Source organism: Mauremys reevesii, linkage group 1, assembly GCF_016161935.1.
Source record: "Mauremys reevesii isolate NIE-2019 linkage group 1, ASM1616193v1, whole genome shotgun sequence".
Lineage (NCBI taxonomy): Eukaryota > Metazoa > Chordata > Testudines > Geoemydidae > Mauremys > Mauremys reevesii.
This window is the reverse complement of record NC_052623.1, coordinates 251,520,807-251,546,727: the sequence shown is the minus strand read 5'-3', so window position 1 is coordinate 251,546,727 and position 25,921 is coordinate 251,520,807. Positions and strand designations below refer to the sequence as shown.

The 25,921-nt window shown below is 42.5% G+C and overlaps 1 protein-coding gene and 1 long non-coding RNA gene across 13 annotated transcripts in view; one reads left to right on the top strand and one right to left on the bottom strand.

Annotated features, from left to right (window-relative positions):
• Positions 1-25,921, bottom strand: part of NINJ2 (ninjurin 2) — an 86,578-nt gene that overhangs the window by 14,886 nt on the left and 45,771 nt on the right. For 3 of the 12 annotated variants that reach the window (XM_039513879.1, XM_039513979.1, XM_039514068.1), the window contains one exon: positions 11,928-12,103. The exons of the other annotated variants lie outside the window; for them this stretch is intronic. In XM_039513879.1, coding sequence (XP_039369813.1) covers positions 11,928-11,993 — 66 coding nt within the window. In that variant the 5' untranslated portion in view covers positions 11,994-12,103. The remainder of the gene's footprint in view (positions 1-11,927; positions 12,104-25,921) is intronic. 12 annotated transcript variants of the gene reach the window in all.
• On the top strand, positions 508-25,157 carry LOC120391392. The gene is made up of 3 exons (XR_005591293.1): positions 508-947; positions 5,585-5,731; positions 24,384-25,157. It is a non-coding gene; the product is annotated as an uncharacterized LOC120391392 (long non-coding RNA).

Sequence of the window (25,921 nt, the reverse complement as noted above, 5' to 3'; positions counted from 1 at the left end):
TAGTGTTGGGAACAAAATCTGGATACACATGATTCCCCCACCTCTACTCTAGCCAGTAGACTATGCTCCCCCTCATCCATTTGCTAACCACTAAACCATGTTCATCTCTGTGACGGAATAGTCTGTCTCCTTAAGGGTAGTGGGGCATAGCAGTTAGCCCACCGTGTCCTGTGGTGTCGCCCTTTAAGATTTTGTGGAGTCTGATATATAAAAGGACCTAGGAGATATCAAATAGACAAGATAGAGGTAATATCTTTATTGGATCAACTTCTGCTGGTGGATGAGACAAGTTTTCGAGCTACACAGATCTCTTGTTTAGGTACAGAAAAATGGTAAAAGACAAAAATAGTTATTGGTAGAGAAGAAGCAGTCCTGGGAATAAATAGTGTTTGGAAGGAAATCTCATTACTGTTCCTTTAAGGGTTGGGGACCAGAAGCCTTGCAGAAGTGAGCTGGGCAAGGTTCCCTTCTCTCTCAGCCAGTTGGGATGAGCCTTGGGAAGGGGCACTGCATATATGCTGCCTCTTCCCTTGTAACAGAAAGAGGTCTGCCTGGTAAACCCTCTGAGCCTGAGGACCAATTGGAAAAGAGAGGCCAGCTGAAGGAGAAGCTAGCTAAGGCCCTACAGCTGGCCTAATTTACAACTTCAGCTCCAGGAAAGAAAGCTGGTGGACTTTTGCCTTAGGGAGAAGCAGAGAGATTGGCTGAATAACAACTTCAGCTCCAGGAGGAGAGTTGATGAGGGACTCCTGTCTTAATGAGGGATACCAGAAGGACTGTTTGAAATACTGCTCAGCTGTTGCCAGAGAGGACACAGCATTGCTGGGAACTGCTTTGAGGAAGCTCCTCAGTAGCTGGTTGGGGAAAAGTGCCGATGAGCCACAAATACAAGGTTGGGAATAGAGGAGTTACCAGACCTGTGGAAGATGCTGACAAACAGGAAAAAGGTAGGAGAAGTGGTGAGGGATTGAAGGATCAGCCCTTGGCTGCCTTTGGAACCCAGAGGAGAGGGTTGGTGGGTGAGCGGGCCTGTAGGTGGGCCTGGTTCCGCCTACCTCTCCTCCAGACCAAGAGGAAAAGGAAGTACAGGACAAAGGCCAAGAATGATGAGCCCCAGCTGGGGACCAAGGGCCTGGCATGCCGGCCTCTAGACTCTGAGTTTTCCTATTTTGGACTTTCCTGTTAACCCTAGAAAGGGATGGGACAGTGAGATGACAGGGCTGGGCTATGGAAGCTCCACTGTTGCAGAACAGGAGCATGGGCAAAGTGGTGCTAAAGTAACCACTACCGTGCCATGGCCTGGTACAAAGAGATGCTATGGAGGTGGGCATGCCCTGTGACAGCCCCCTCATCAAAGAGATATATGCCAGCGTACATGTGCTGAGACATGGACAGATACGTAGAAAGGGTGACATGAATGGTCCTGGATTATTAAGCATATACAAGGGCATGTACATACAGAGCAGTATGGACAATGATTAAAATATGTAGATTTTAAATCCCTTTAGGTAGAGATTGTGCCTATCTCTGGGTTTTGTACAGAACAAACACATTGGCAGTGTTCAGCAGATAAAAGCAATAATAAACCATGCCATGCAGGCTACAAGCAAAAGGTGAATTCAGTCTTCAGGGCCCATTCCCTCCTTTGCCTCTCTGCTGAGGCTTCCAGCAAGGAGATCAATTGTAGTGGTTGGTTTGTGTAATATGACCACTCGTTCTGCTCACTAGGGATCTGATCCAAAGCCCATTGACATCAATGGAAACACTCCCATTGACTTCAGCGGGCATTGGATCAGGCCCAGGAATCAGGATAGAGATACCTTTCTGGTATGTAAAGCCCCTGGAGGGCCTTAATCACGAGCCCCTCTCAGAGAGTTTGTGTATCCCGGTGATGACAAGAGATGCAGCCCTCCTGGAATCAGAGCAGCACCTAAATGTGAAGGAGTGGTCTTAGTAACCAGACACTCAAAAGAGAATTGTGAAACCAGAAAGGAACTTTCCAGCAAGCTGATAGCAGCCTGAGGGGTTAGAGCCAGCTCCACTTCTGGAATGGAAGGTCAGGCAAGTGGCCAGCTGAGATGCCTATTTTTCTACTAAACCCTGTTCAGTTTGTCTTACACTCAAACCCCTTTAATTTGTCTTATTCACCTGTTATGTCCTGTCTGGCACTTAGACTGTAAACTCTCTGGGACAGGGAATGTTGTCTTCCTCTCTGTTTTGTACCTAGCACAATAGGCCCTCCTCCTTGATTGGAGTTCCTAAGTACTACTGTAATATTTAAAAATGGGTCAAATTCTCAGCCAGTGTGCCAGCCGGTTGAAATCAATGGAGCCTCCCTGATTTATACCAGCTGAGAGTCTGCCTAATAGCTCGTCTGATTACTTCTTACTGTACTGAAGATATCCAGGAACAGAAGATTAAAATGGAAACCTAACACCACACAAAGATAAGGAATTTAGCCTTTAAAATCTTCAGGGTAATGTCTGGAAAGGAATATTTAAGCCCAGGCCATCTCCTGGCTGTGGCTCGCAGAAGGGTCCTCTAACTAATTGGAACTCAGAAGAGCAGCCTGGGTGAGTAATGAAGTAACATAGCTGCACGTAGACCCACACTCCTCCTCTTGCCCTTGCCCTCCGGCTGACACTGCAACAGGATTCCACTTCCCAGCTGTCTGGCTGGGTGCTCACAGCCTGCAGAGACCTGCTTGTTGGATCAAATGTGTGCTCTGCCTCTCTCCAACTCCTCTTGTCTTTTTGTCTCAGTATCTGGCTTGCCCCATCAGCTTCCCTTTCTCTCCTCTTTCTTGATCTAGCATCACCTTCCTTTGCTTGCTTCCTCATCAGTACTTCCCCCTTTTCTCTTTCACCTCTCCTTCCACTGAGTTCTGCCTTTCTCTTGTGCAGATCCATCTCCCTTTTTTCCCCTGCCTTGTGTCCATAGGTGCTCCTTCTTTCTTCCTCACACATAATGGCACTCTGCACTGCAGTTCTCAGATCCATTCAAATCTCAGCTGCCATATGGCTTTCTGGGCTACAAAGCAACATAAATAATGTATCACTTAAATAACTGTCCTCTCAAATAAATAAATAAATATCTATATATCCATCCTCCTAGTTAAGTGTATTTACAGTACTGAATTGAAGGTGTCCAGGAATCAACTGGCAGGCAGCAGGATTGAGCTGCTATTAGAAGAAAGATAACTTTCCTTCCTAGGTTGTCGGGATGCTTTGAAGGGGGTGCTGGTGGGGGAGTTTATTTCCATAATCCAGAGGAATTAATGAACTTGAAATCCAAGAACAGCATGGCCCCAGCAATCACCACTTGCTAATGGGGGTGGGGAGGGTTGGTTGATGAACAGAAGTAGTTGCGTGGAGGAGGAACCCCCTTTAATATGCAGAATACTGGGAGTGCACTGAAAAGGATTAGCTGGAAGCTGGAACAACTATTAAAGCCAGGATGTACAGGCTAGACACTCCAGTAACACCTGTTTAGCACCCAAGGTAGATTTATCCTAGTGCTTGAGAAAGCAAGTAGAAACTAAAACCAGCCATCCAGCTTTGCATGAGAAATTTAAAAGTAGGTTAGCAGAGAAAATGAGCCTATTAAACAATGAAGAGCAGCCGGGAGGCACAACAGTAACTATTGCATTGTGCTTACGAAGCTAAAAATGTAAAGATGAATAAATCCCCAGGCCTGAATAGCTTATGTTCTGAAATATTCAGAAAAGCTGGGCCTGGGTTGCATAGATTGAAGACACCTTCAAAAGTAAAGTGAGTTCATGCCCATCATTTTAGTTACACCCACTGGCTAGTGTCTGTCTATCTGAAGTTTGGTTCCCCAAATCTGAACTTCTTTCAGATTTGGGTGACTGCTGCTTGGGGTCAGGTTTATTTCTGATATTGAGAGAACACTGAGCTTCTGGTGGCTACTTCATTAGTTTGCTCAGGTATATTGAGACAACATAGACAACATGGTGGATAGGGTACTGGGCTTCAAGTCAGGAGGTCTGGGTTTATTCTTGTCTCTGTCACATACTTGCTGTGGGGTCTTGAACATGTCAATTTACTGCTCTGTGCCTCAGTTTCCCTACTTGTCAAATGAAGTTAATGGGAATGGCTCCCCTTTGTGAAGTCCTGTGAAATGTATGGCTAAGAAGTGCCAAGTATTATTTCTATGTACTACATAATGGACCAGATAATCTCTGATTTAAGTCCATTGAAGTCAGGAAAGTTACACAGGTGATTGATTTAGTCCTATGACTAAAAGGATCTTTGGATCTAAAAGGCCAGATCTACACACTTCAGTGGAGCTATATAAACTTACACGCGCTGAGGAGCTGGCCCTGTGTCATTTAAAAGCAAAAAACAGGTGCTGTTGCCGATCTCGACTTGAATAAACCCTTGAACAATATACAAATGGTTGGTGTGGGGGTGGGGTTGTTTTGGGCTTTTTGTCAGATATTGAATAAAGATAGCAAGCTGGTTAAATGGGCAGGTAATTATCATTATCAATGAGTGGTAGTGTAGGGAAGCCCACAGTGGGCTGCTTCTTTTTAGTGTGGTGTTTAATAACAGTTGTGCCTGCAGAGTGGCAGAAAAAAATGGAAATGTTATTAGCTTGAGCAACAGAATGGATTGTTTTTGGAAAGAGAGATTTAAACACATTAGGGGAGTGGTCTAGCAAATGGCTACCACATTTATGTGAGAAAATGCACAGTGCTGCACAGCAATGGCTTTTCAACTAAGTTAGTATTAAAGCCTTCAACTAAACCCGCCTGTTTGAGGGGCTGTCCCTGTTTCTAGATGTTCTGCTGTGGCAATAGTTATTGAAACTGTCTTGTCAAGAGTGGAACTGCTGATCTCTCCATAATGTAGTCTGGAAAGGACAAGAAACACCATGCTTAGCAGGAGGCACAATTCTCCACTGTGTCCATGTGAGCACCTCCAGGTACCCCAGAGTACATCTGAAACATCTTCTGAGCAAGGCTCAGGATTTTGCTTGGTTTTGTCCTTACATTGCTGAGTTTATGTTGCTTTTTGTGGGGTCAACTTATTGCACTTATGGGTAAGTTCTGTTTATTGTCTGAGCTAGGGTATTGCACCTGTTCTGGGATTTATTTTGGCAAGCTGCCCATTTATTAATTACATTTTTAGTGGTTTTTTTCTTATGAGTGGAAGGTTGGCCTTGCGGGTTAAGGCACTGGACTGAGACTTGAGAAATCTGGGATAAATTGTGGACTATCATAGAATTCCTGCACGACATTGGGCAAGTCACTTAAACTCTGCACCTCAGCCCCTCATCTGCCAAAGGGGATAATATTGCTTTTGTTTATCTTGTCCATCTAAATCAAGAGCTTTTCAGGGCAGGGACTGTCTCCTACTTTATATATGTACAGCATCTTGCAGAGCAGGGGCCTGGTCTCAGTTGTAGTCTTAGATAATAAGGTGCAGATGAGATTGGAGGAATAGGCTTCTAAAAGGGTAACTTTCCTGTTAACAAGGATTACTACTTTACTCACACGCAGCATTCATCACCCAAGGACCTCAACGCCTTTCCCATGTGACCATTATCCCCTCTTCTGCAGATGAGGAAACAAAGGAGCGGAGAGGTAGGGTGACAGATTGTGGCAATTGGGAGTAGAACCCAGGCCTCCTGCCTCCCAGTCCTTGGCTATCAGCACTGTTACTGCCCCTGGAGCAATAAAATGTGAGATGGCCCCCAGCAATGAAAAGTAAGTACAATTTTTATTTTTTCATTAATATAGCTGAGCACAACTAATGCACAAATTAGGAGATCAGACATTTATCAGCTACACTTAGGACAATGATTCTTTAAGGTCTGTCCCTAAGCTTTTTCGCTGAGAGGAGATTCATTCATTTAAATTCCTTTTCTTTTTTTTGTGCCAGTGGACCAAGCAATTGTTTGGAAGCATATTGTTTAGGTGCTGCAAAGCAGGTCAGTCGACGACAAGGTTGTATCAAATAGAGTATTTGAAACCAAAGATGGGAAGATATTATTCCATTGGGCAAGGCTTTGATGGGATTTACATCCAGTTACGGGGATCTTGGGTGCAATCCTGTGCCCCCTGAAGTCAATGGGAGTTTGTAATTGAGGTCAGCAGGTCCAGGACTGGCCCTCAGGTTGGTCGCATTCTGGACAAACTGTGAGGGGGTGATTGTGCCACCTCAGTTCCAACCTCAGCTAGGTGACAAGGAGGGCCAGGGCTGGGCAGGGTTGAGGTTGTAGTTGCTATCTTTACTCATATAATGCCTAGAGAAAACCACTGAGATTGGGACTCCATTATGTTAGACCAGTGGTTTTCAAACCCCCCCCCCACACACACACACACCAAGTCAAATGGTGGTGTGGACCCCTTTTGAAATCTTACATAGTCTGTGTACCCTCTGGGGTCTGCAGACCACAGGCTGAATACCACTGTGCTACACCCTGTACAAACACCCTGTAAGAGAGAGTCCCTGCCTTGAAGAGCTCGGAGTCTAACTACACAAGACCAGTGAAGACATGGGGAAAGGATTATATTCCCAATCCTCAAATGGGGATCTGAGGCACAGACTTGCCCGAAGTCACCTGGGAAGTGTCAATGGTAGAGCTGGGAACTGAATCCAGAATCTGAACAAGCTTTCTCTGAAACATACAGTTTTGCCTCACTTCCTTTAATCATCATCATCCTGAGTCCTAGTCCAGTTCCTTCAGCCCTTTCTCTCCAGCTTTCCCTTCTTTTCTCTGTATGCTTAATCCTCCATGACACAGGCTCTTCTGGGCAGAGATATTGTGCTGGGGATGAGATATCACCAAAGAAATGCTGAGGTTTGCCCTGGAATTCAGCTGTTCAGAGAACTTACATTTCTGAACCAACTGGAAAATCCAGGTAGGGCCATCCCCCTTCTCTGAACTCTCACCCTGAATTGCAATGCAAGATTGCTGCAGCAGGATTACCATGATACTTTCATGCTGTTTCTTAGATTAGACTGCTCAAGCAGCAGGCACCTGTCATAACCAGGATGTGGACAGTCATCCCTAGTGGTCAGATCAGGAGTCAGGTACTGGGAGATCAGAGTCCAGGGTAGACCCAACTGAGGCAGGTGTCAGGCAGGGTCAGAAGCCAGACTCTAGGGTCTCCCATGAGCAGGGTCTGGAACAGAGACAGGCAGGAAGTCTGTGTTGCTACTCAGACAGCTCCCCTTTATGGCTTCCCTGTATATATACTGGTATCAGCCAATGAGGGAGGTGTCTGAGGCTGCCACTCTGATCCTGCTGGGCAGTACTTCCTGTAGCACCCAGTTACACAGAGTGCTCCCGCTGGAGCCCAGCCTAAGCCTCTTTTGGCAAGGTGAAGGCATCGGTGGCCCTGAACCCCCATGGTTCCAGCCCTGTAGGTTCTAACGATCTATCAGGAGGTCAGCCCTGGAGAACAGGATGGGGAGAGAAATGATTTTTCATGTTGAAATATTTTCCTTCCCACCCAGATGGAGAACCTAAATAATAGCACTCAGGGGCTTTGGATCAAAGTTCTGCAGCTGGACTAGCTTAGCTCTCCTTCCCAGAGCGTGAACACTTCCATCCACAAAGAACTAATACATCCAAGCAGGTCCTTACGGTTCCACAAGAGGGCAGCAGGGCACAGAAACCTAGCAACACACTTACCTGTTCATACCGTGAGCCCTTTGCTTGTCACCAATAACAGAATATTTCATTGCCGTTTCTTAACGTCTATCCATCTGCTTGTCCATGGAGAAAACTTGAGCTGAGCACAACTGAATATCAGGCTTCTTCTATGTGGGTTTTAAACTTCAGGCATCTAAGTTGGAAATATTTGATTCCAGTGTTCAATGGTCGCCTATGAATACTTACATTTTAAGTTGGGATTGTACACTTCACTATGATGAATAGTGAAGGCCAGGAAAGTGGGTTGTTTTTAAGGGGTGGGGGCGGGAGTAGGCGTGTTCTGCTTGTTTTTCCTTAACATTAGAAATGTCAAGTTTGGTCTTCTCTGGTTTTGCTGGTGGATTTCTTGTGTGGGTTGTAGAGTAACTGGTGTTTAGAATATGGCGCACAGAGCAAGTCTGCTTCCAGTCTCCACCCCACTCTGATGACAATGGGGAAGCCAAATGTAGAAAACTGAGGGAACTAATATGAGACTCTATATAATGAACACTATGATCAAGTATAGTTTAAATACATTATGAACTGAAGTGGTGTGTGCATCACAATGGAAATGGCTACTGAGCAGGAATATCTTATTTCTGAAAAATTATGGAAGACTAAGACTGATACAGGCAAAGCAGACTAGGTGATTTAGCCACACAACTCCTATTGAAATAATGGAAGTTGCGTGGCTAAATCACTTGGCTGGCTTTGAATATCGTAACCTAAATTCAGACATCTTAAATAGTAACCCACCAATGTAGTTCTGACCATATTGACTGTGCAATAGCTAGTATAGTGGGCAAAATGCCAGCACAAGTAATTTGTCAGGATCAGATGATCTAATATTACATTGATAAACAACATTTGTGTTCTTTTAGTCAAAATTAGACTAAGAAATTAAATTTAGACTGGCCAAGAGTTTACCAAACTATTGAAACACAGAGGAAGTGGGTACTAAATATGACTTGTGTTCAAATCAATGATGGTTAAGGGACATGGGACTAAATTATTTTTCAAGGAAAGCCAGTTAAAATTTCTGCAAACCAGGCCAGTGCCTTACTCACTGAGTGATGCTGGGAATCAGCAACTAACGGTACTAGCTAGAAAAGGAAGGAATAGCTTCTGCATTTTTGTTCCTGGTTAGTGGGCTCCATCTTTTGTGTATGTATCTAAAACAGGGTGGAATGAAAAGTTTGTGAGGAACATTTGGTGACAATCATAACACATTCTAGAAGAGGATGGGTATTTGTCCCTGTTTAGAGGCTGGTCCACGTGAGGTTTGTGTGTTTTTTTCCAGCTTAGTCTTTTTCTCAAGTGGTAGAAGTTCACGGGTAGGTCCCAGGTACAAACTTCACTGTCAGATCAAGCAGGATCAGTTAAAACATTTGATCCTCTATGGATCTAGACTTGGCAAGCTGGTCAATTGAAGGGTCAGAGAATGTCTATGGACTAGTGAGCTGGCCACCTAATTGACCATGGTCAAATATTCCAGCAAAAATGCCTTGATGTAGGAAGCTGTCTACTTTTTTGATTGCATCATGGAATGGTTGTGAAATAAGCGAATATCATTCTGGGGTGTATTAACAGACATGTCATATGTAAGACATGGGAGGTAATTGTCCCACGATTTGGCATTGGTGAGGCCTCAGCTGGAATACTGTATCCAGTTGTGGGTACCACACTTTAAGTAATATGTGGACAAACTAGAGAGAGTCCAGAGGAGAGCAACAAAAATGATAAAAGGTGTAGGAAACCTGACCTATGAAGAAAGGCTTTTAAAAAACAAAACACACACTAGGCATGTTTAGCCTTGAGAAAAGACTGAAGGAGAACCTCGTAACAGCCCTTAACATATTTGATAACCATCCCCTTTATAACAATCTTCAGTTATTCTCCACATCAACTGAAGGTAGGACAAGTAACCTGCAGTAAGGGAGATTTAAGTTAGGTATTAGGAAAAACTTTCTAACTACAAGGATAGTTAAGCTCTGGAAAGGCTTCCAGGGGAGGATGGAGGTTTCCATCACTGGAGGTTTTTTAAGAACAGGTTACACAAACACCTGTCAGGAATCTTCCAGGTTTACTTGGTCCTGCTGCAGCACAAGGGGATGGAGTAGATAACCTCTTGAGGTCCCTTCCAACCCTACATTTCTATAATTTTTATTTTACTTTTTTTAGAACTTAATTTCATTGTTTTGTATTTGAATTAAAATAACTCAGTTAAGTAACTTGTCTCTTACAATTAGGCATAAATATCTATCTAAGGTTAAACCTATTAGAGACCATAGTCTTGTAGTGTCAAGTATCAGAGGGGTAGCCGTGTTAGTCTGGATCTGTAAAAGCAGTAAAGAGTCCTGTGGCACCTTATAGACTAACAGACGTATTGGAGCATAAGCTTTCGTGGGTGAATACCCACTTCGTCGGATGCAATACGTCTGTTAATCTATAAGGTGCCACAGCAGTCTTTGCTGCTTTTACAGTCTTGTGGTGGTTTTTCATTTTTTTGTTAATGTTCTAATAAATTAGTGCTTTAAAATATTTGACTTGTTAATTGACCAATTATTTTGAACTGGTCAAATGCCCAATCCTATATCGATAAATATCCCACTCCTAAAAATCAAGATTTGTCCCAATGTTTATGGGAGGAGGGACGGGGGGGATCACCAAATTAGATTTGACACCAGCTAACCAGCAGGTGGTGCTGGGTAGTAAATCTAAACAATACACTGATGAATGCATTTGAAAGGATTATTTTGCAACATAATCAGTTACCCTGTGCTGTGGCTAATGTACCAGCAGTTTTTCAGTGCATTATGGATTTAGATAGAATGACTAAAAGGGGTCATATGTTATCTGGATAATATCCTAGTTCTGGGAGAAACCACAAGTGCACTTGTGTAATTTGGAAGCTGCACTGAGTAGCCTACATGATTAGGGGGTGAAGTCTATGGGTGAAGAGTTCAGAAGGCAAATGTTAGGTTTTATTTCAACATATGTCATGTACCTTATTTAGGATTCAGAATTGATGCTGTAGGGTTTAAAACCATTGAAAATATAACATCTATGAGCTAACACCGTATGAACTTTCCTGATATCAGTGATCTATGGGAAAAAACTATGAAGGGAATAAAATGAAACCTAAAATCCTGGAGTAAATTGTAACTAGAATATTAAACCTTGGTAACAATTCCAGGAAAGCCAAAGCATTCTAATGATGTAATAATTCCAATTTGTTTAATTGGATGAAGGTGTCACTCAGTGATTGTCCTGCTGGGAGAGTTCTCCCTCTCTTGATCATGTAGGTTAAATTAGAGCTTCATAAATTTGTGGTTGTTTTTCTAAATGCTCTGTGGCCTTTTATACTATCCTTCCAAACACCACATTGCCCCTGATTTCTAACCCCTCTCTTCCCCCCTCACACCCCAAACACTATCTCAGTAAAGACTTCCCCTTCTGTCTTCAAGCAAAGTCCTCTGAGTCTCATAGGCTTGTCTGATCTCTCCCTGACAAGCCGCATGGGCTATACTTCTTGCTTCCAAACCTAGTTCCTGTCAGTTTAGAGCTATATTGTGCCTAGTCACAGCTTGGGTGTACAGGAGCCTTTTCCCTTCTCACCCCCACCTCTGAAAGGTCCATAATAGCAGCTTCCTCCTGGAGCACCCAGGAGTGCAAATCACCCCAAAATGGGGGAAATGTGAGGGTCGTGGCTGTGCCATCCCCTCCGCAGTGGTGCACCAGATAAGAAGGCTGCACTAGGAGCTGGGGGAGGGATTGTGCCTCAGGCATAGTCTCTCCCACCAGTGCCGTTCTATTAGAGTAATATTAATTATCAGATTCTTTGTAGTGTCTTAGGACCCAACTCACCCTTGACCTAAACATCACTTAACTTGATGATGATGAACAGGGTAGAAGCAGTGGCAGAATTTTGTTCAGCTGTCTCAGTTTTGGAAGCTATTCATCCTGCCCTGAATGCTCCAGTCCAATTATTCAAAGGCAAATCTACTCCTGACCAGAGTCTAATGGAAGAAGGGACACCCAGCAGTTGCCAGTAACCTAGAACATACTTGTGGAGTTTGTGGATGGGGGGAACAAGGGAAGGGAATTGGCTCTCAAAGAGACTCATTAGAATCTCAGAAAAATGGGACCTGTCTAGGTTTTGGTATTTTTAGTATGGCAGGTGCTCTGTGGAAACCTGAAGAGAAAGGAGTTAATTAATCCAGCATCTTGACTGACATTGGCAGGCTATTGAAGACACTCACATGGCTAAAATCCAGTCCATTACAGCACTGTACAAACATCAGGCATGTGTTGAGAGGAAGGTACATATTGACTTCCTGGCTGGCACTGCAGGTGTTCCAGGACTTGGCAGAGGCCTCTCTCTGATCACTCCAGCAGGGCGTGTAGGAGAGCCACCGCTGTTGTCATGCCACCCATCCTGAAATTCATGGGACAGTGATAAATGAGACCTATAAGAAATGGAGCTAACAGTGTAGAGTCCTTGGTGCAAGGAACATTAGTTGATTTATCCGTAGTACTTATTTTTAATTTTGTAAGAGAAGAATTGTTAATCTTCTCTCAACCACAAACTGTTCTCTTTAGCAATACAGCAGAGGGTTAAACTGGAGCTTGCGTACAACTTTCAACTACCTAGTCCCTTGGAAAGAGGCTGAGATTGGAAATGTACGATGAGATTCACTCTGCCGGTGTACCTGAAGTTCAAAGGGAGACACTTTGTGCCAGGCAGTATTTAAGCAAATTTGTTTTGAACAATGAGTCAGTTCCCGCACCACTAAATCAAAGATCCTGTTGGACATTGACCTGACTCAGTCTTGACCCACTGAAAGCTAGGGAAAAGTTCCACTGACTTCAGAGGGGGAACAGGATCAGGCATTTAATGGACAGTAGTGGTGAGCCCCTGCACATTCTGGTGACTTCAGTGGGATTTGTGAATACTGGTGCTTCTGTGAATCAGACCATATTTATATAAATGGAGACATCGTCTAACAAAACATACACATTTTATTTATTTACTAGATGCGCTTGTGCCTTGTGACATATGAGGCAACCCAGTCTTTCCAGCTTCACCAGTCTGATGCCATGTTTCTTGCTCTGTTATAACCTGTTCCCATGACAGCAGCATCTTTCTCAATGGTTTTCTTATGTCATCTGTTGTCGTCCTCCTCCATTCTATTTTCCCACCAGGGCTTTTCACTTTCCCAGTCAAGAGCTAGGAATATAATTTTTTGACATCCATGCAACATGTCCAAACCACTTCAGCCTTCTTTCTGCAATCATTGTCTTTGCAGTTTGCTGTCCAGTCCTTTGTAACACATCAGCACTGGGTACTTTATCCCACCAGCAAATACCAAGTATTCTTTACAAGCATCTCTGATGGGATGCATTAAGTTAATTGTTGTGGGTTACTAGCGTTTGCCAAGTTTCAAAAGCATATAACAATGTAGGGTATCAATAGCATTGTATACATTTCTTGGTTCTTGTGTGAATCTTATTTTTCCAGATGTTTGCCAGTCTTAAAATGCCAAGCATTCTAATTAGGTCAGAGGAATAAATTAAGAAAATGAGGACAAATTCAAACTTTTATGGAAGAGAACACAACTTCATTGAAGGCAGGAAAGTTGTATGTGCTTAGTCTAAGCTGGGATTTGGCATAATTATTTTAAAATTATTCTAACACAAATCTCATTAAGGAGATTTCCGATAACTGGTCCTCTGACAGCAGAAATATATTCTCTGTGGAAAGAGCTTTGTCAGTGCATTGTGCAGCTCAGGAGGGAAACAGGCTGAGATCAGACAAATATGGACTCTAATATGGTCACCTTATAATTTATGGTTGCTAGCCAAACTCTTCATTACAATGTGTAGGCTTTTCATAGCAACTATGGATTGGAAAGCACGGACGCTAAAAGAACCTAGCTGAATGTTCAGATTCCTGGTGGTTTGCAGCACTGGAAGTTAGAAAAATAATCTTTAGACTTGGAAAATTGCAGGGGGGGGGTGGGGTGGCGGAGAGAAGAGTAATTAGAATGGCATGTCATCTTCACCAGTTTGTTCTTCTGCATTTTAACTATAGTCTCCACTCTAACTAGAGATGCTGCAATTCAACAGTACCTTAACCTCTCTACTCTTCTCACTTACACACTCCAGGGTCTGGCAGGTGATTCAGATACACTGGATCTGAAAGGCTGGATGTTATTCAGACTATATCCTGCAGGAGGCTCTCAGGAAAAGGTGTGTTTTCAGGGCCTTACCTTAAGCAAAGCGGTCAGAAAAAGAGTTACTGGGTCTGATTCTTCTCACATGGCTTTTATACCACTGTAACGCCATTGATTTCAATGGAGTTGCTCCTGATTTGCATTGTTGGAAATGAGATCTGAAATCAGCCTGGTGTTTAACAAACAGATGATTTGTTACATTTTGCTAGTGGGAATTTCTTCTGCATCCAACTGTCCCACCAGATTCACTCGTCTGTGAAGAAACAATGTAACTAAAAAATTCAGGAATAATTCTTCAGCCTCCAGTAAGAATGTAAACTGCATTGCATAGCATCACTTCTCTGTTTATTTATACCATCATCTGTGCGTAGAATGTCAGCCACACTACGGCTATTGGACCATAGGACAAGCTCTTGGGGAGATGTGAAACAATGCCCATTTGGCATTCCTAGCATTGTCTTGATGAGGCAGATGGGTCTATAAATTATTGCATGCAGTGAGATCCATGCTCCACGAGTGCAGTGGAAGTGATGCACAATGCCTCTATTTCCATAATTGTGCATTGAGATTTTCACTCCAGAAAACTAGTACCAGCATTCATACAATCAGACTCTGGACCTAATCTAACACCCTAGGAGTCACTGGAAAGAATGGTTGGGTTCATAGATCAGGGACCAAGTATCTATTGGGTTTCGGGGGCAGGGGGGCGCAAAAGCCGCCCATGCTATCCCCCCCCCCCAGAGGGGAGGAGGGCCTCAGAAACCCACACTACTACCGGGGGGACAGGACAAGACAGGGAACAACAGTGGACAGGAAGTCAGTCAAAGAAGGAGCCTGACACCGAGGGACCAAGTAAGAAGGCGCATCCCTCAGCCTCTTGAGTACAATAGACTCTACTAGCCAGTGTGCTATCACCACAATTCAGACACACACAGTCCACTAGTGTTTCACATTGATCTGCCTCTTTCCCGAGCCAACCCTGCATTGTCATTTTCAATGTGTACTCTGTAAAGGTAAACATTTAAAATGAGACATTTATTTACAGGTGTAAACAGGGACACAGCTGCCTAAAAAAACCAGTCTGGTTAGTCAGCCTGTGTGATGACAGGAGATGGAAGGAAATTGTTAAAGGAAATTGCATCTCAGGTGCAGTAATTAGCTGGGCAGTTAGCACCAAACAATGGAGGATTATGTGGAGCCTGAGGAATGTGGAGATAACTTTACCTTTCCAAACAGGAGGGCACTGAGTTCTGCTTTATTGCCTAAGAAGTAGGTCAGGAGGAAGTGATCCTTCACTTCACATTCAGCTCATAATTATTTCACATGTAGAAAGCAGCACACTCCTCGTCTAGGGGAAAGATGAAAATTGCTTCTGGTTTCACCAGACAGCCTTTTGGACGAAAGATCCTCCACTCACTAAGAAACAACATGCATATTTTAATACCACAGTGAGCATCACTGCCAACCACAGCCACCTCCAACATGACCTTTTAACCAGCATTTTCACTGTTCTCATCATCCCCACCAGAACTCAGCATCTCTATGAAATCACCACTGGCAAAGCCACAGCACTGCTCTCAACAAAAGCACCACACAAACATACTGCAACACCTTCCTGGTTATAAGGCAGACCAAAACAAGAAATACATAACCATTCCCATTATGGAAACCAATAACCTTCCTTTGTGGCAGTACTGGAGAAACTATTTGTACCTAGCGGAAACCTACATAAAAGAAAAACACATATTTCCCTCCCTGCCCCCGCCCGGCAAGAAATCCAAAAAGAGAATTGTATCTTAAAAGAAATTACTTTCAACATGCATGTATATCTGAGTTAAGGCTGCGTAGTAGATTATGAAGCCTTGAGTGTGTTAAGCGTGCTGTAGAAGGAGGATAGTAATAGGAAAAAACTGATAAGTTTTATATTGGGGTAGGTAGACAGAAGTGTAGTTCTTGATCATAACTCTGTATTGCCTAGCTTGTCAGTGTTTGAGTGAAATGTTATTAAAGTATCCCAGAGCACCCATAACTTACCGTAAACAAAATTTTTCTTGAGACTTTCCCTAATTTTTAAAGAAACTGTAAATTGGTGATGGGTGCAGGGGAAGGAATATAAAAAGCAAACTGTCATCATTCTTTGTAAGCGACGTAGTGAATGAACATGGCAGCTGCAGTGCAAATTCAACTATGGAGAAATGTCAACATTAGATTAAATGTGGCCATGTAAACTGAATCTGCTGTCATGTGTAAAAGAGATGGACCTTAAAGAATGTCACCATTAGTTAAAGCAGTGTTTTTCAAACTGGTGACACTAAAGTAAACAGGGCCATTGGAATTTGATGAATCTGCTGCTATGTATCTGCACAGGTGGCAGCCTATGAAGCAACGTTATTATTAATATGGCCATTTCAAATTGGTGCAAATCTATTACTAAATAAAAATCATTGTTCTTAAATTCTAAAATGGAAAAAATATAAATGTGGTATCTATTGTAAAGGTCACACAAACTAGACCAGAAGTTTAATGTGGAGTTTTCATGTGTATAATTTGCAAAAGGTTTCCAAAAAAAGTGAGATACTAAAGACCCAGTATTAAAAGCCATCTTTTCTCATTTCCAAAATACTTCTCTACAAATCCCAAATGCACAGAAAAATAAAAGCCCTCTTGTAGTCTATTTCAGCTTTTTTCCTGTAGTAAAATATTTAGCAGGTATCAGTTTCCCCCCATGTTAAACACAATTCTCTTGCACAGTCTTACAGGCTTCGTCTTCACTGCCAAAAAAAAAAAGTTTCACATCAAGATAGCTATTTCATTTTAGCTAGCAATGTAAAATCTGAGTGGGAATAAGGCACTGTAGCTTTTACCCTGACAAAGCTAGCTGAGGTCAATCCCCAGTGAAAGGCAGAGAGTTGACTTCAACTAGCTATGTCAGGGTAAAAACTATAGTGTCTTGTCTCCAATGGGATTTTACATTGAGTTAGCGAAGATGAAATAGCTATCTTGATGTGAAACTTTTTTTTTTGTTTGGCAGTGAAGACAAATCTAACTATGGTTTTGTTATTACTACACTATAATACTATGCATAAGTACACACCCCAACCCCAACAGTCATTACACTGCCTGCAGTAATAATATAAAATATTTCTGGGATGAATCAGCCAGTTGTTGAAACTCAGGATAGTTCTTTCCTTTCTGATCAGCTGTCTCACCTGTGCATGTCACTATTAGCCAGACTCTTCCACACACAGTGTCTCATATCTTTAGCTTTCCTACCTACTCTCTCCTCCACTGGTAGAACAGCAGCCATTTCCCAGTGTAGCTATTTCTCTCATGAGCAACAGTGCTCAGACAGAACAAAACACCCTTTTAGGCCCAGATCCTGGAAGTTAGGAGCCTAAATACCTTTAAGGATCAGGACTTTAGTCTCTTCGTCACTGGCCACTCTGTGGGTCCTGCTGAAATTCAATAGCCTTCTACCACAGTGCCAAAGACACCCAGTTGCTGCTTCACTGCATTCATCCAAGGCCATAGCTGATGGCATGACAGAGGGGTGGCTGAGCCAAATTTGAATGGCATCATGACCCTATGCACAACATTGCAACACCACTCAAATTTGGGGTAGCCGTGCAGGTAATCTGGGTCCTCTCTTTAGAAAAAATCTGGGTTTTGCCCCTGCTCACTGCATTCAATCAGGGCCAACATTCAGTAGCAAAGCAACAAAAAGACAGTGACCTCATCCATTTTTTTTTAATGTTCTGTGCTGCTTGCTTCAATGAACAAGATGTTCCAAATTTCACTATAGATGATCTTGCTGTATCAACCCATAGCCAGAACTTTTTCTGGTAAAACTCTCATTCACCCATAGCTTATGAGGAGCAACACCTGGTCAGTCATTGCCATTAATAACTGGAAGACCTCCAGAAGGTGTGATGGGTAAGCACTGACAATTTGGATGCTTTTCTGAGCCTTTCGGGTCTCTTCTCTCTATCCTCACCTTTGTTCCAACAACTGTATCACTGGGAATAACAAATGTTTGAATGATCTCATAACTAAGCAGCTCTTAATTAATATGTGGATGGGAGGCAACCAGGAAATGGTATTAATGATTGGTATTAATGATTCACTTTGTGACATCTTTGAGCCAGTACTGAACCTATGTCCCAGTATAGTGCGAAGGGATGCTAGAAGCACTGTATTTTTGCTGAATGGTTAAAGCAAGGCCCTAATTTCCTGTGCTCATTATTCCAGTGCAATTTTTGTAAGAGTTGGCATGTTAACCACAGGGCCCAGGCCAAATTTCACTCAGGTACACTATTTACTTTCAGCCTCAGTTATATGTGAAATTTCACCAGAATGCTCTTAGCGCTTCAAAAGGGGTGGTTTCCCAAAAACTAAAGAAATTAAGTGAAGTTGATTTGAGAAAAAAATCTAGATAGAAAAATGTGAATGAACACTGGGAGTTATTTTTAAGATGGCCCAAAAGCTACAATTCCACAGTTGTGAAAGTAGCCACCCCATCCTGGTTAAGTGGGGAAGTGAAAAATAACACTTCAAAACAAATATATATAACAAATGGAAAAAAGGGGGAAAAGATGGGAATCAATAGAAAACTGAAAAGGAAAGAGAGAGCCTTAACAGCCATGGATTTTTCCCTAAAGACAGTAAGGAAGAGTGTTTAAATACAGCAGGAACAAAAGAAATCCTAAGAAATTTGTAGACCCATTTCAAGAGGAAGATGGTAAGATTGTGAAGTGTTAAATAAATATTTCTGTTTTGTATTTGGAAAGAAGCAGGTTAATAGACCCATACACCATGAGGATGATGAAGTATATTCTAGTCCATTAGTAATTAAGAAGGATGTTAGAAAGGATGTTATCTGGGTCTACTTTAATTAGCAGACCCAGATAACCTGCACCCAAGAGTCCTAAAAGACTTGGCTCTCTGATGTTACTTTTTAATAAGTCTTGAATATGAAGGAAACTCTAGAAGAGTGGGATGCAAATGGAATAACTTGTGTCATTTATAAGAGGGTTAGCCTGACCTCAGTCCTGGGCGAAATAAGGGAAAACCTGTTGTGAGATTCACTCAATAAAGAATTAAAGGATGGGAATATAATTAATGCTAATCAACATGGTTTTATGGAAAATAGGGCTTGTCAGCCAAACCTGATTTTATTTTTTGAGATTATAAGTTTGGTTTATACATCTAGGCAGTGGCCAACATACTTAGACTTTTGTAAGGTGTTTGACTTAGTACATGATACATGAAGTAAAAAATTCAATATAAATAAAGCATGTTAAATGAATAAAGAACTGCTTAACTGACAGATCTCAGATAGATAGTAACCGTCAAAGGGGAATAGTCATCAAATAGGAGTGTTTTTAGTGGGATGTTATAGGGATCAGTTCTAGGCCCAATGCTATTCAATATTTTCATCAATGAGCTGGAAATAGATATAAAATCACTGCTCATAAAGTTTGTGGCTAGCACAAAGATTGGCAATGGTAAATAATGACGAGACTGGGCAATCAGACAGTACAACCGGGATCACTTAGTAAGCTGGGCTCATTAAAATAAAATGCGAGGTCATACATCTAGGAACAAAGAATGTAGGCCATATTTACAAAATAGGAGACTGTATCCAGGAAAGTAGTGACTCTCTGAAAAGAATTTAGGGGTCAAAATGGATCTATAGCTCAACATGAGCTCCCAGTGCAGTGCTGTAGTGCAGTGGCTCTGGAGTCTGATTTGTCTTGCGTACCCCCAACTTTCACCTCACTTAAAAACTACTTGCTTGCGAAATCAGATATAAACATACGAAGGTGTCACTGCTCACTATTAATGAAAAATTGCTTACTTTCTCATTTTTACCATATAATTATAAAATAAATCAACTGGAATATAAATATTGTACTTACATTTCAGTGTATAGTATATAGAGCAGTATAATCATATGACATTTTGGTTTGTACTGACTTCACTAGTGCTTCTTATGTAGCCTGTGGTAAAACTAGACAAATAGCTAAGTGAGTTGATGTACCCCCTGGAAGATCTCTGTGTACCTCCAAGGGGCATGTGTACCCCAGGTTGAGAACCGCTACTATAGCATAAAGAGCTAATATGATCCTTAGCTGTATAAACATGGGAGTGGTGCATAGGAGTATGGAGGTGATTTTTACCTCTATGCAGCATTGGTGAGATGGACACTGGATATAATTCTAGGATATAATTCAACATTTTAAGAAGGATGTTGAACAATTGGAGAGAATGCAGGGAAGAGCCTCAAAATGATTAAGAACTGGGAAAAATTGACCCTCGCATTGAGAGACTTAAGGAGATCGATCTGTTTAGCTTATAAAAAAGATAATCAAGAGCTGATTTTGTTATGGTATAGAAGTACCAAGGGAAGTGGTGGATTCTCCATCTCTTGATGTCTTCATATCAAGACTGGATGGCTTTCTGGAAGATATGCTTTAGCCAAACCCAAGTTATTGGGCTCAGTATAGGAGTAACTGGATGAAATTCTATTGCCCACTAGATATTGTCAGACTAGATGATATAATGATCCCTTCTGGCCTTTTTAACAACAACAACAAAAAAATCTATGACTCTTCACTTTCTCCTCTAAACTCTTGAAAGGTGTGGTGGGCACTGTTAAAATGGCATTGCCTTCCACCCTAAAGATGCCACATTTCAGTGGCGAATTAAGCTATCCATCTAATATTATAGGCGTGGTGTAGGCTTAATTAGTGTTTTTTTTTCCATTTTACTAACTAATCCAGTAGGTATATCAGGTTTTGTTTTTAACTATCTGGGAGCTCAACATTAATGGCAGAGATGTAGGAGTAAGAGATTACAGCATCAAGTGTGTTCATAGATGGGACTGTCATGTGACAAGGTTGAAGAAACAAAGTCACTTTTCTTTCTATGCTGAACAAGGAGTTTTATTAGTATAAGGGAAACAGTATTCTCCCTAAAGCCCCCTTCTCCTCTGCTCCCCCCCGCACCCTGCTGTGTGGTGATAGAGCTTCTGCCACAAACCTTCCTCATCCCCACTCCTGCAAACAGCACGTTCATCCTCAGATCTCTGCCACACCCTCCCTTGCATGCATACCCCTTTTACTTTTCTGGTGTAAGCAATCTAACAAGACTTAATATTTAATAACATAAATCTTCATGAGTCACTTTCTTGACCGCTCATCCAGATCTGTTTATCTTCTGGCACTGAGGATTGCTTTATTGATTCACCTAGATTATCAAATTCCAAAAGATGGAGAGTCATGTTCAATAGGATTTAGCAAAACTCTTCTCAGACCGATTTTCACAGCAGCTGGGTTGTGCAGTACCATGGCTACTAGCATCACACAGTAGTCCAGCTGCCCATGGAATTTAGTCTCATAGACTTTAAGGTCAGAAGGGACCATTATGATCATCTAGTCTGACCTCCTGCACAATGCAGGCCACAGCATCTCACCCACCCACTTCTGTAACAAACCCCTAACCTATGTCTGAGCTATTGAAGTCCTCCCAGAGGGCACTCCAACATTAACTGTAATTTTCCTTAAAGTTCCTGGTTTAAAACCTCTACTATTGGACAATTGCTCACAGGTTCTTTCTCACTGAAGCCAAAGTTACAATGCGCCACTTGCAGATACAGGACCCTCAGAAAGGCTCTCACGCTTTCCCTGGGCCTCTGCACGCATTGGTAAAAGCATGCCGGTTAATGTATCATGTCCTTTTTTGGGGGAATGAAATGCTCCTCAACCTCCTTAAGAGCAATGTCTTAGCTATTCTTATCTGGTCCCTTAGTCAGGATGTCACAGGGAACTCACTCACCGCAGGTAGTACCTCCACCTGGATTATCTCTCTTCCAGGTGCAGCGCCTCTCCTTGTGATCTCTCTCTCTCTCTCTCTCTCTCTCTCTCTCGCTCTGTAGCCCCTCCCTCTTCAGGACTTGGCCTTCCAGCCAGGTCACTAAGTGGCACCCCCCTTCCAGGGTGTGGAGTCTTAGTGGCTCTGCTGTCTAGGCTATGTTACTACATCAGTGGCTGGTAGTGGAACCTGGGCCCACCCATTATTATGGATTCCAGCCCAGGGACCCTACAACCCACAGCCATGGTCTGCTCAGTCTCCAACCTTGCTGCTCTTTCCCCGAGCTGTCTACCCCCGCCCACAGGCTTTTTTCTCACCCTTCTCTCTCTGGGTATGCCCGTCCCTCAGGGCCAGGGTCCTATTCTTTCCCTGGGTTCCCTCCTTCCCTCTCCAATGCACAGAGGGTAACTACAGACTCTCTCACTACAGCCACTTCTGTTTCCAGCTTCCTGGCTTCATACTTGCCTAGCCCACATCTTCTTAACTGAGCTTCATCTTTCAGTCAGGGGTTTGTTCTCCAGCCTAAGCCCCTTGTGTGGTCTATCTCACTAAGTGGCCTTTTCTCAGCTTCCTTAACCCTTTCAGGGCAGGTGTGAGGCAAACAACCCATCACAGAAGGCAAATGACTTAAAAATATTTCCAGATTCACTGCCTGTTGCATAGATTAATGAGCCTACCTACACATCACATCTCTGTGTGTTTTAAGCTTCATCCACATTCAGTATGTGGTGACCTACTCCTTCTGCTCAGGCTGTATTACGGGTTTCTCACACTGAAAGGCTTGGGAAGGGCTGAACTTTGGCATGTACTTTTCTTGATATTCATGCTGGTTCAACATGAGACCACTATGGACACAGTCATTTTGCAATTATAAATAATTGCTCTAGTTAAGTGTGTTTATGATAGCATCCAGAATGTGATTTCTAGACATTCAGGAAAGTACAGTCTCTGCCCCAAGGAACTCAGAGTCAAAGGACAGACAGGTAGGCCTCAGAGTAAAAGGGGGAGAACAGCACAGGTTGTTAACTGAACCATGTCAGCCCCAGGCACTTGCAGTGAAGCAGGAGGAGACTGGGGTCCTATCCCAGACTGGGGATGTAGAGGACTGGATCTATAGGCCAGCACAAAGTTGGAGGTGGTGTGTGGGGCAGACATGACAGTGATGGCAGCGGTCCGGACAGCTACTGAGCAAACTAATCTAGGAGTAGATGAGAAATCGGGGGAAGAGGGTTTCTGTAGCTGACAAGAATAGGGCTGAAGTCTTTTCACAACTTAGCAGCCAACCGACTCAGATGGCAGAGTGCTTGCAAGAGCTGGAAGAAACATGCTCCTCCAGGGATAAGGTTTGGATGCAAGCCATGAAGAGAGCAGGAGCTGGTTTGCCTTGGAGTAAAAGAAGAGAACAGTGAGCAGCACCAACGCTTGCTTCAGGAGGAGGAGCTGATGAAGCTGGGCACTGAAATCCTCCTGCAGAGCCAGAGCCTGGCAGAAAAGGATGAGACATTAGAGACCCTGGAAGCTGAGTTGGCTGCTTTAAAAGGTAGAGACTGAACTCTGGGTGAGAATATTGAGAGTAGAACTTATCCTGGGACCCGGCAAGGCTCTTGGGGTAAGATATGTCACAGGGTGACTGGCCCTTCTAAGGGGAGACTAACCAGCTGCCTCCCAGCTGAGGCTGAGAGGCTTGGGGCCAGGGGATAGCCTGAAAAGCATCTGATCCTTATGAAGGCCAACAAGCTCAAAAAGCTCAGCTGACTAGGTAAATTGGAGGGAGCTGGTAGGCTGGTCTCTGGGTCAGGAAAAGGGGACTGGGAGAAGATAGAAAATGCATCAGCATGACCCAGACATCATTCTCTGTCCTAGCACCCCAGGAATGCTAACAAGGTGTGTGTGTGTATATATAATATAATCTCTCAACAAGCAAGTACTAGATGGTTGAGTACTTTCTGCTAGTCTTACATCTTCAAAAGATCTTGGAAAAAGAACTGCAGACAAAGGAAAATATGTTCTGTTTATACTGAGAGAATCCCAGATTTCTACCCAATGCCCTTAAAGAAAACCGGAAAGTTCCTATTGTCATTGAATCAATCTAAACATTTTAATTGTGTTTTAACTACAAAATATTAGTTCAAGACATATTGCTACACAGAGTAGAATTTTCTCTGTGCTTACCAGAAACAACCAGCCTAGTGGAACAAGTTCTCACTGTGATTAACCGTTCTGGAACTGAAAATCCCATGAGGATAGGTTAGAGCTGATGGAAAAATATTGTCAATTTTTTCCACCAGAGAATGTTTTGGTTTTGACAAAAACAGTTTCCTGCGTGTACATGTAGATCTCAACAAAATTTTATTTCAGGGGCAAAAAATTAAAACAAATATTTAAATGAGGTCAAGATTTTCCATTTTGATACTTTTGAAATGGAACATCTTGATTTTTTATTCAAAACTACTTTTAATTTCTAAAATTTCTTCTTATAACAATTTTTTTAAAGCATTGAAACTGAAACAAAGTTTTTTATTTTGTTGAAATGTTTTGATTGACACACACCACCTTTTTCTGAAATTTCATTTCATGGGAAATTTAAAAATTATTTGTCTTCTTTCCAAGTGACAACAGAAGAAAAACTTTGAACTTCCCCAGAACAGAAATTCCAATTCCTGCACAGCTCTAGTATAGGATACTATTGTGACACCTGCTATTTGAGCTGACTCCAGGGATTCAACTGGGTATCTCCAGAGGTGAAAGCATAAGTCTCTACAGCTTGAGTTTAAGAACCAGACTCTCAAGCTGAAAAAAGAAGTAACAGACTTGCATCTTCTGTGGATCAAGCACAGAGGAAGATCTGTAATACACACTGACCAGTTGTTCGTTTTTCTCCAAGTGACCGGTAACACTTGTTCAACTTTTCATGAAAAACTCATTCGGTACAATCTAAACTCCTAGAAAAAATCCTCCTCCCCAAGAAATACACATCTGTCACTGCTGAGGCAGAAACTAGCAGTAGTGACAACAGCACACATTTAAAAATGTGAACAATTGTCTTTTGTAGAAGTATTTTGCCACCCTAAAACGTCTTGCTATAACAATGTCTGTTTTTTGTTTTTGAAAACATGGTCAGATAATGAAACAACTGGGCCTTTATGTAATGAACAGAGAGTGTGAATATATAAAACTGCATCTGATAATGCTGACTTTTAGTGATGTAGAGAGCTGAATGGAAAAATATAGGGGGGGATCATTATTTGTCGTCTGTAAATAACTTTACAGAAGTATCTCAAAGCTGAGGCTGCTATCCAGTGATGTGATACAGAAAACATGTAGTTTGGCAGTGTGAAACACGAGGGGAAATTGTTTTAGTTTTTTCAGGCCTCTTAACTTGATAACATGTACCCATCTATGGATATCTGCATCCACGGATGCAAATGTGGAGATCTGAAGACCATTTTTGTGGATCAGATGTGGATACAAACTTTGTATCTGTGCAGGGCTCTACCCAGTCATACAACATCTGGATATATACACAAAAAATTCCAAATCCACACAACTGGTTAATATCATACAAAATGGACTCCAATATATTAAAAAAAAACCTTGATAACTGCCCAGCAGTCAACTCTCACTCAGGTAAGAGCTCAAGTGATTCATTTTCACAGTGTGAGATACTAAACAATTTGGGCCCTGATGGACTAGTTGCACATTACAGAACAAGGGGCTCTATCAAAACAGCTCTGCTGCTATCCCCAAGACATTCAAACCTATGGAATGTTAGAAAAATCACCCAGCTGATCTGAATTATTGTAGCTACATATACCGGGTGAGAGGTGGCCTCTCCCACAGCCAGGACATAAATTATATGGAACTTTCAAGATCACAGTCAACCACTTGAAATTACATCTAGAAATGAATTGGAAACCAGGGAAGCTATTAGAAAGCAGGTCTTGTATGGTTGCTGTGGCTGACATGGGTAAGTAAGCCAACAGTCCCTTTCTGTGCTCTCTGAAGCGTCTAAGAAATTTGCCAGGACATACCCCTTTGTAGAGCATGTTGTAGTAATCTGTTTGAGAAATCATTGCACTATAGAATTGGGGTCTGCATCAGAGCGAAATGGGGTGCAACTACCTAGCCCACTGCAGATGGAAAAGAGG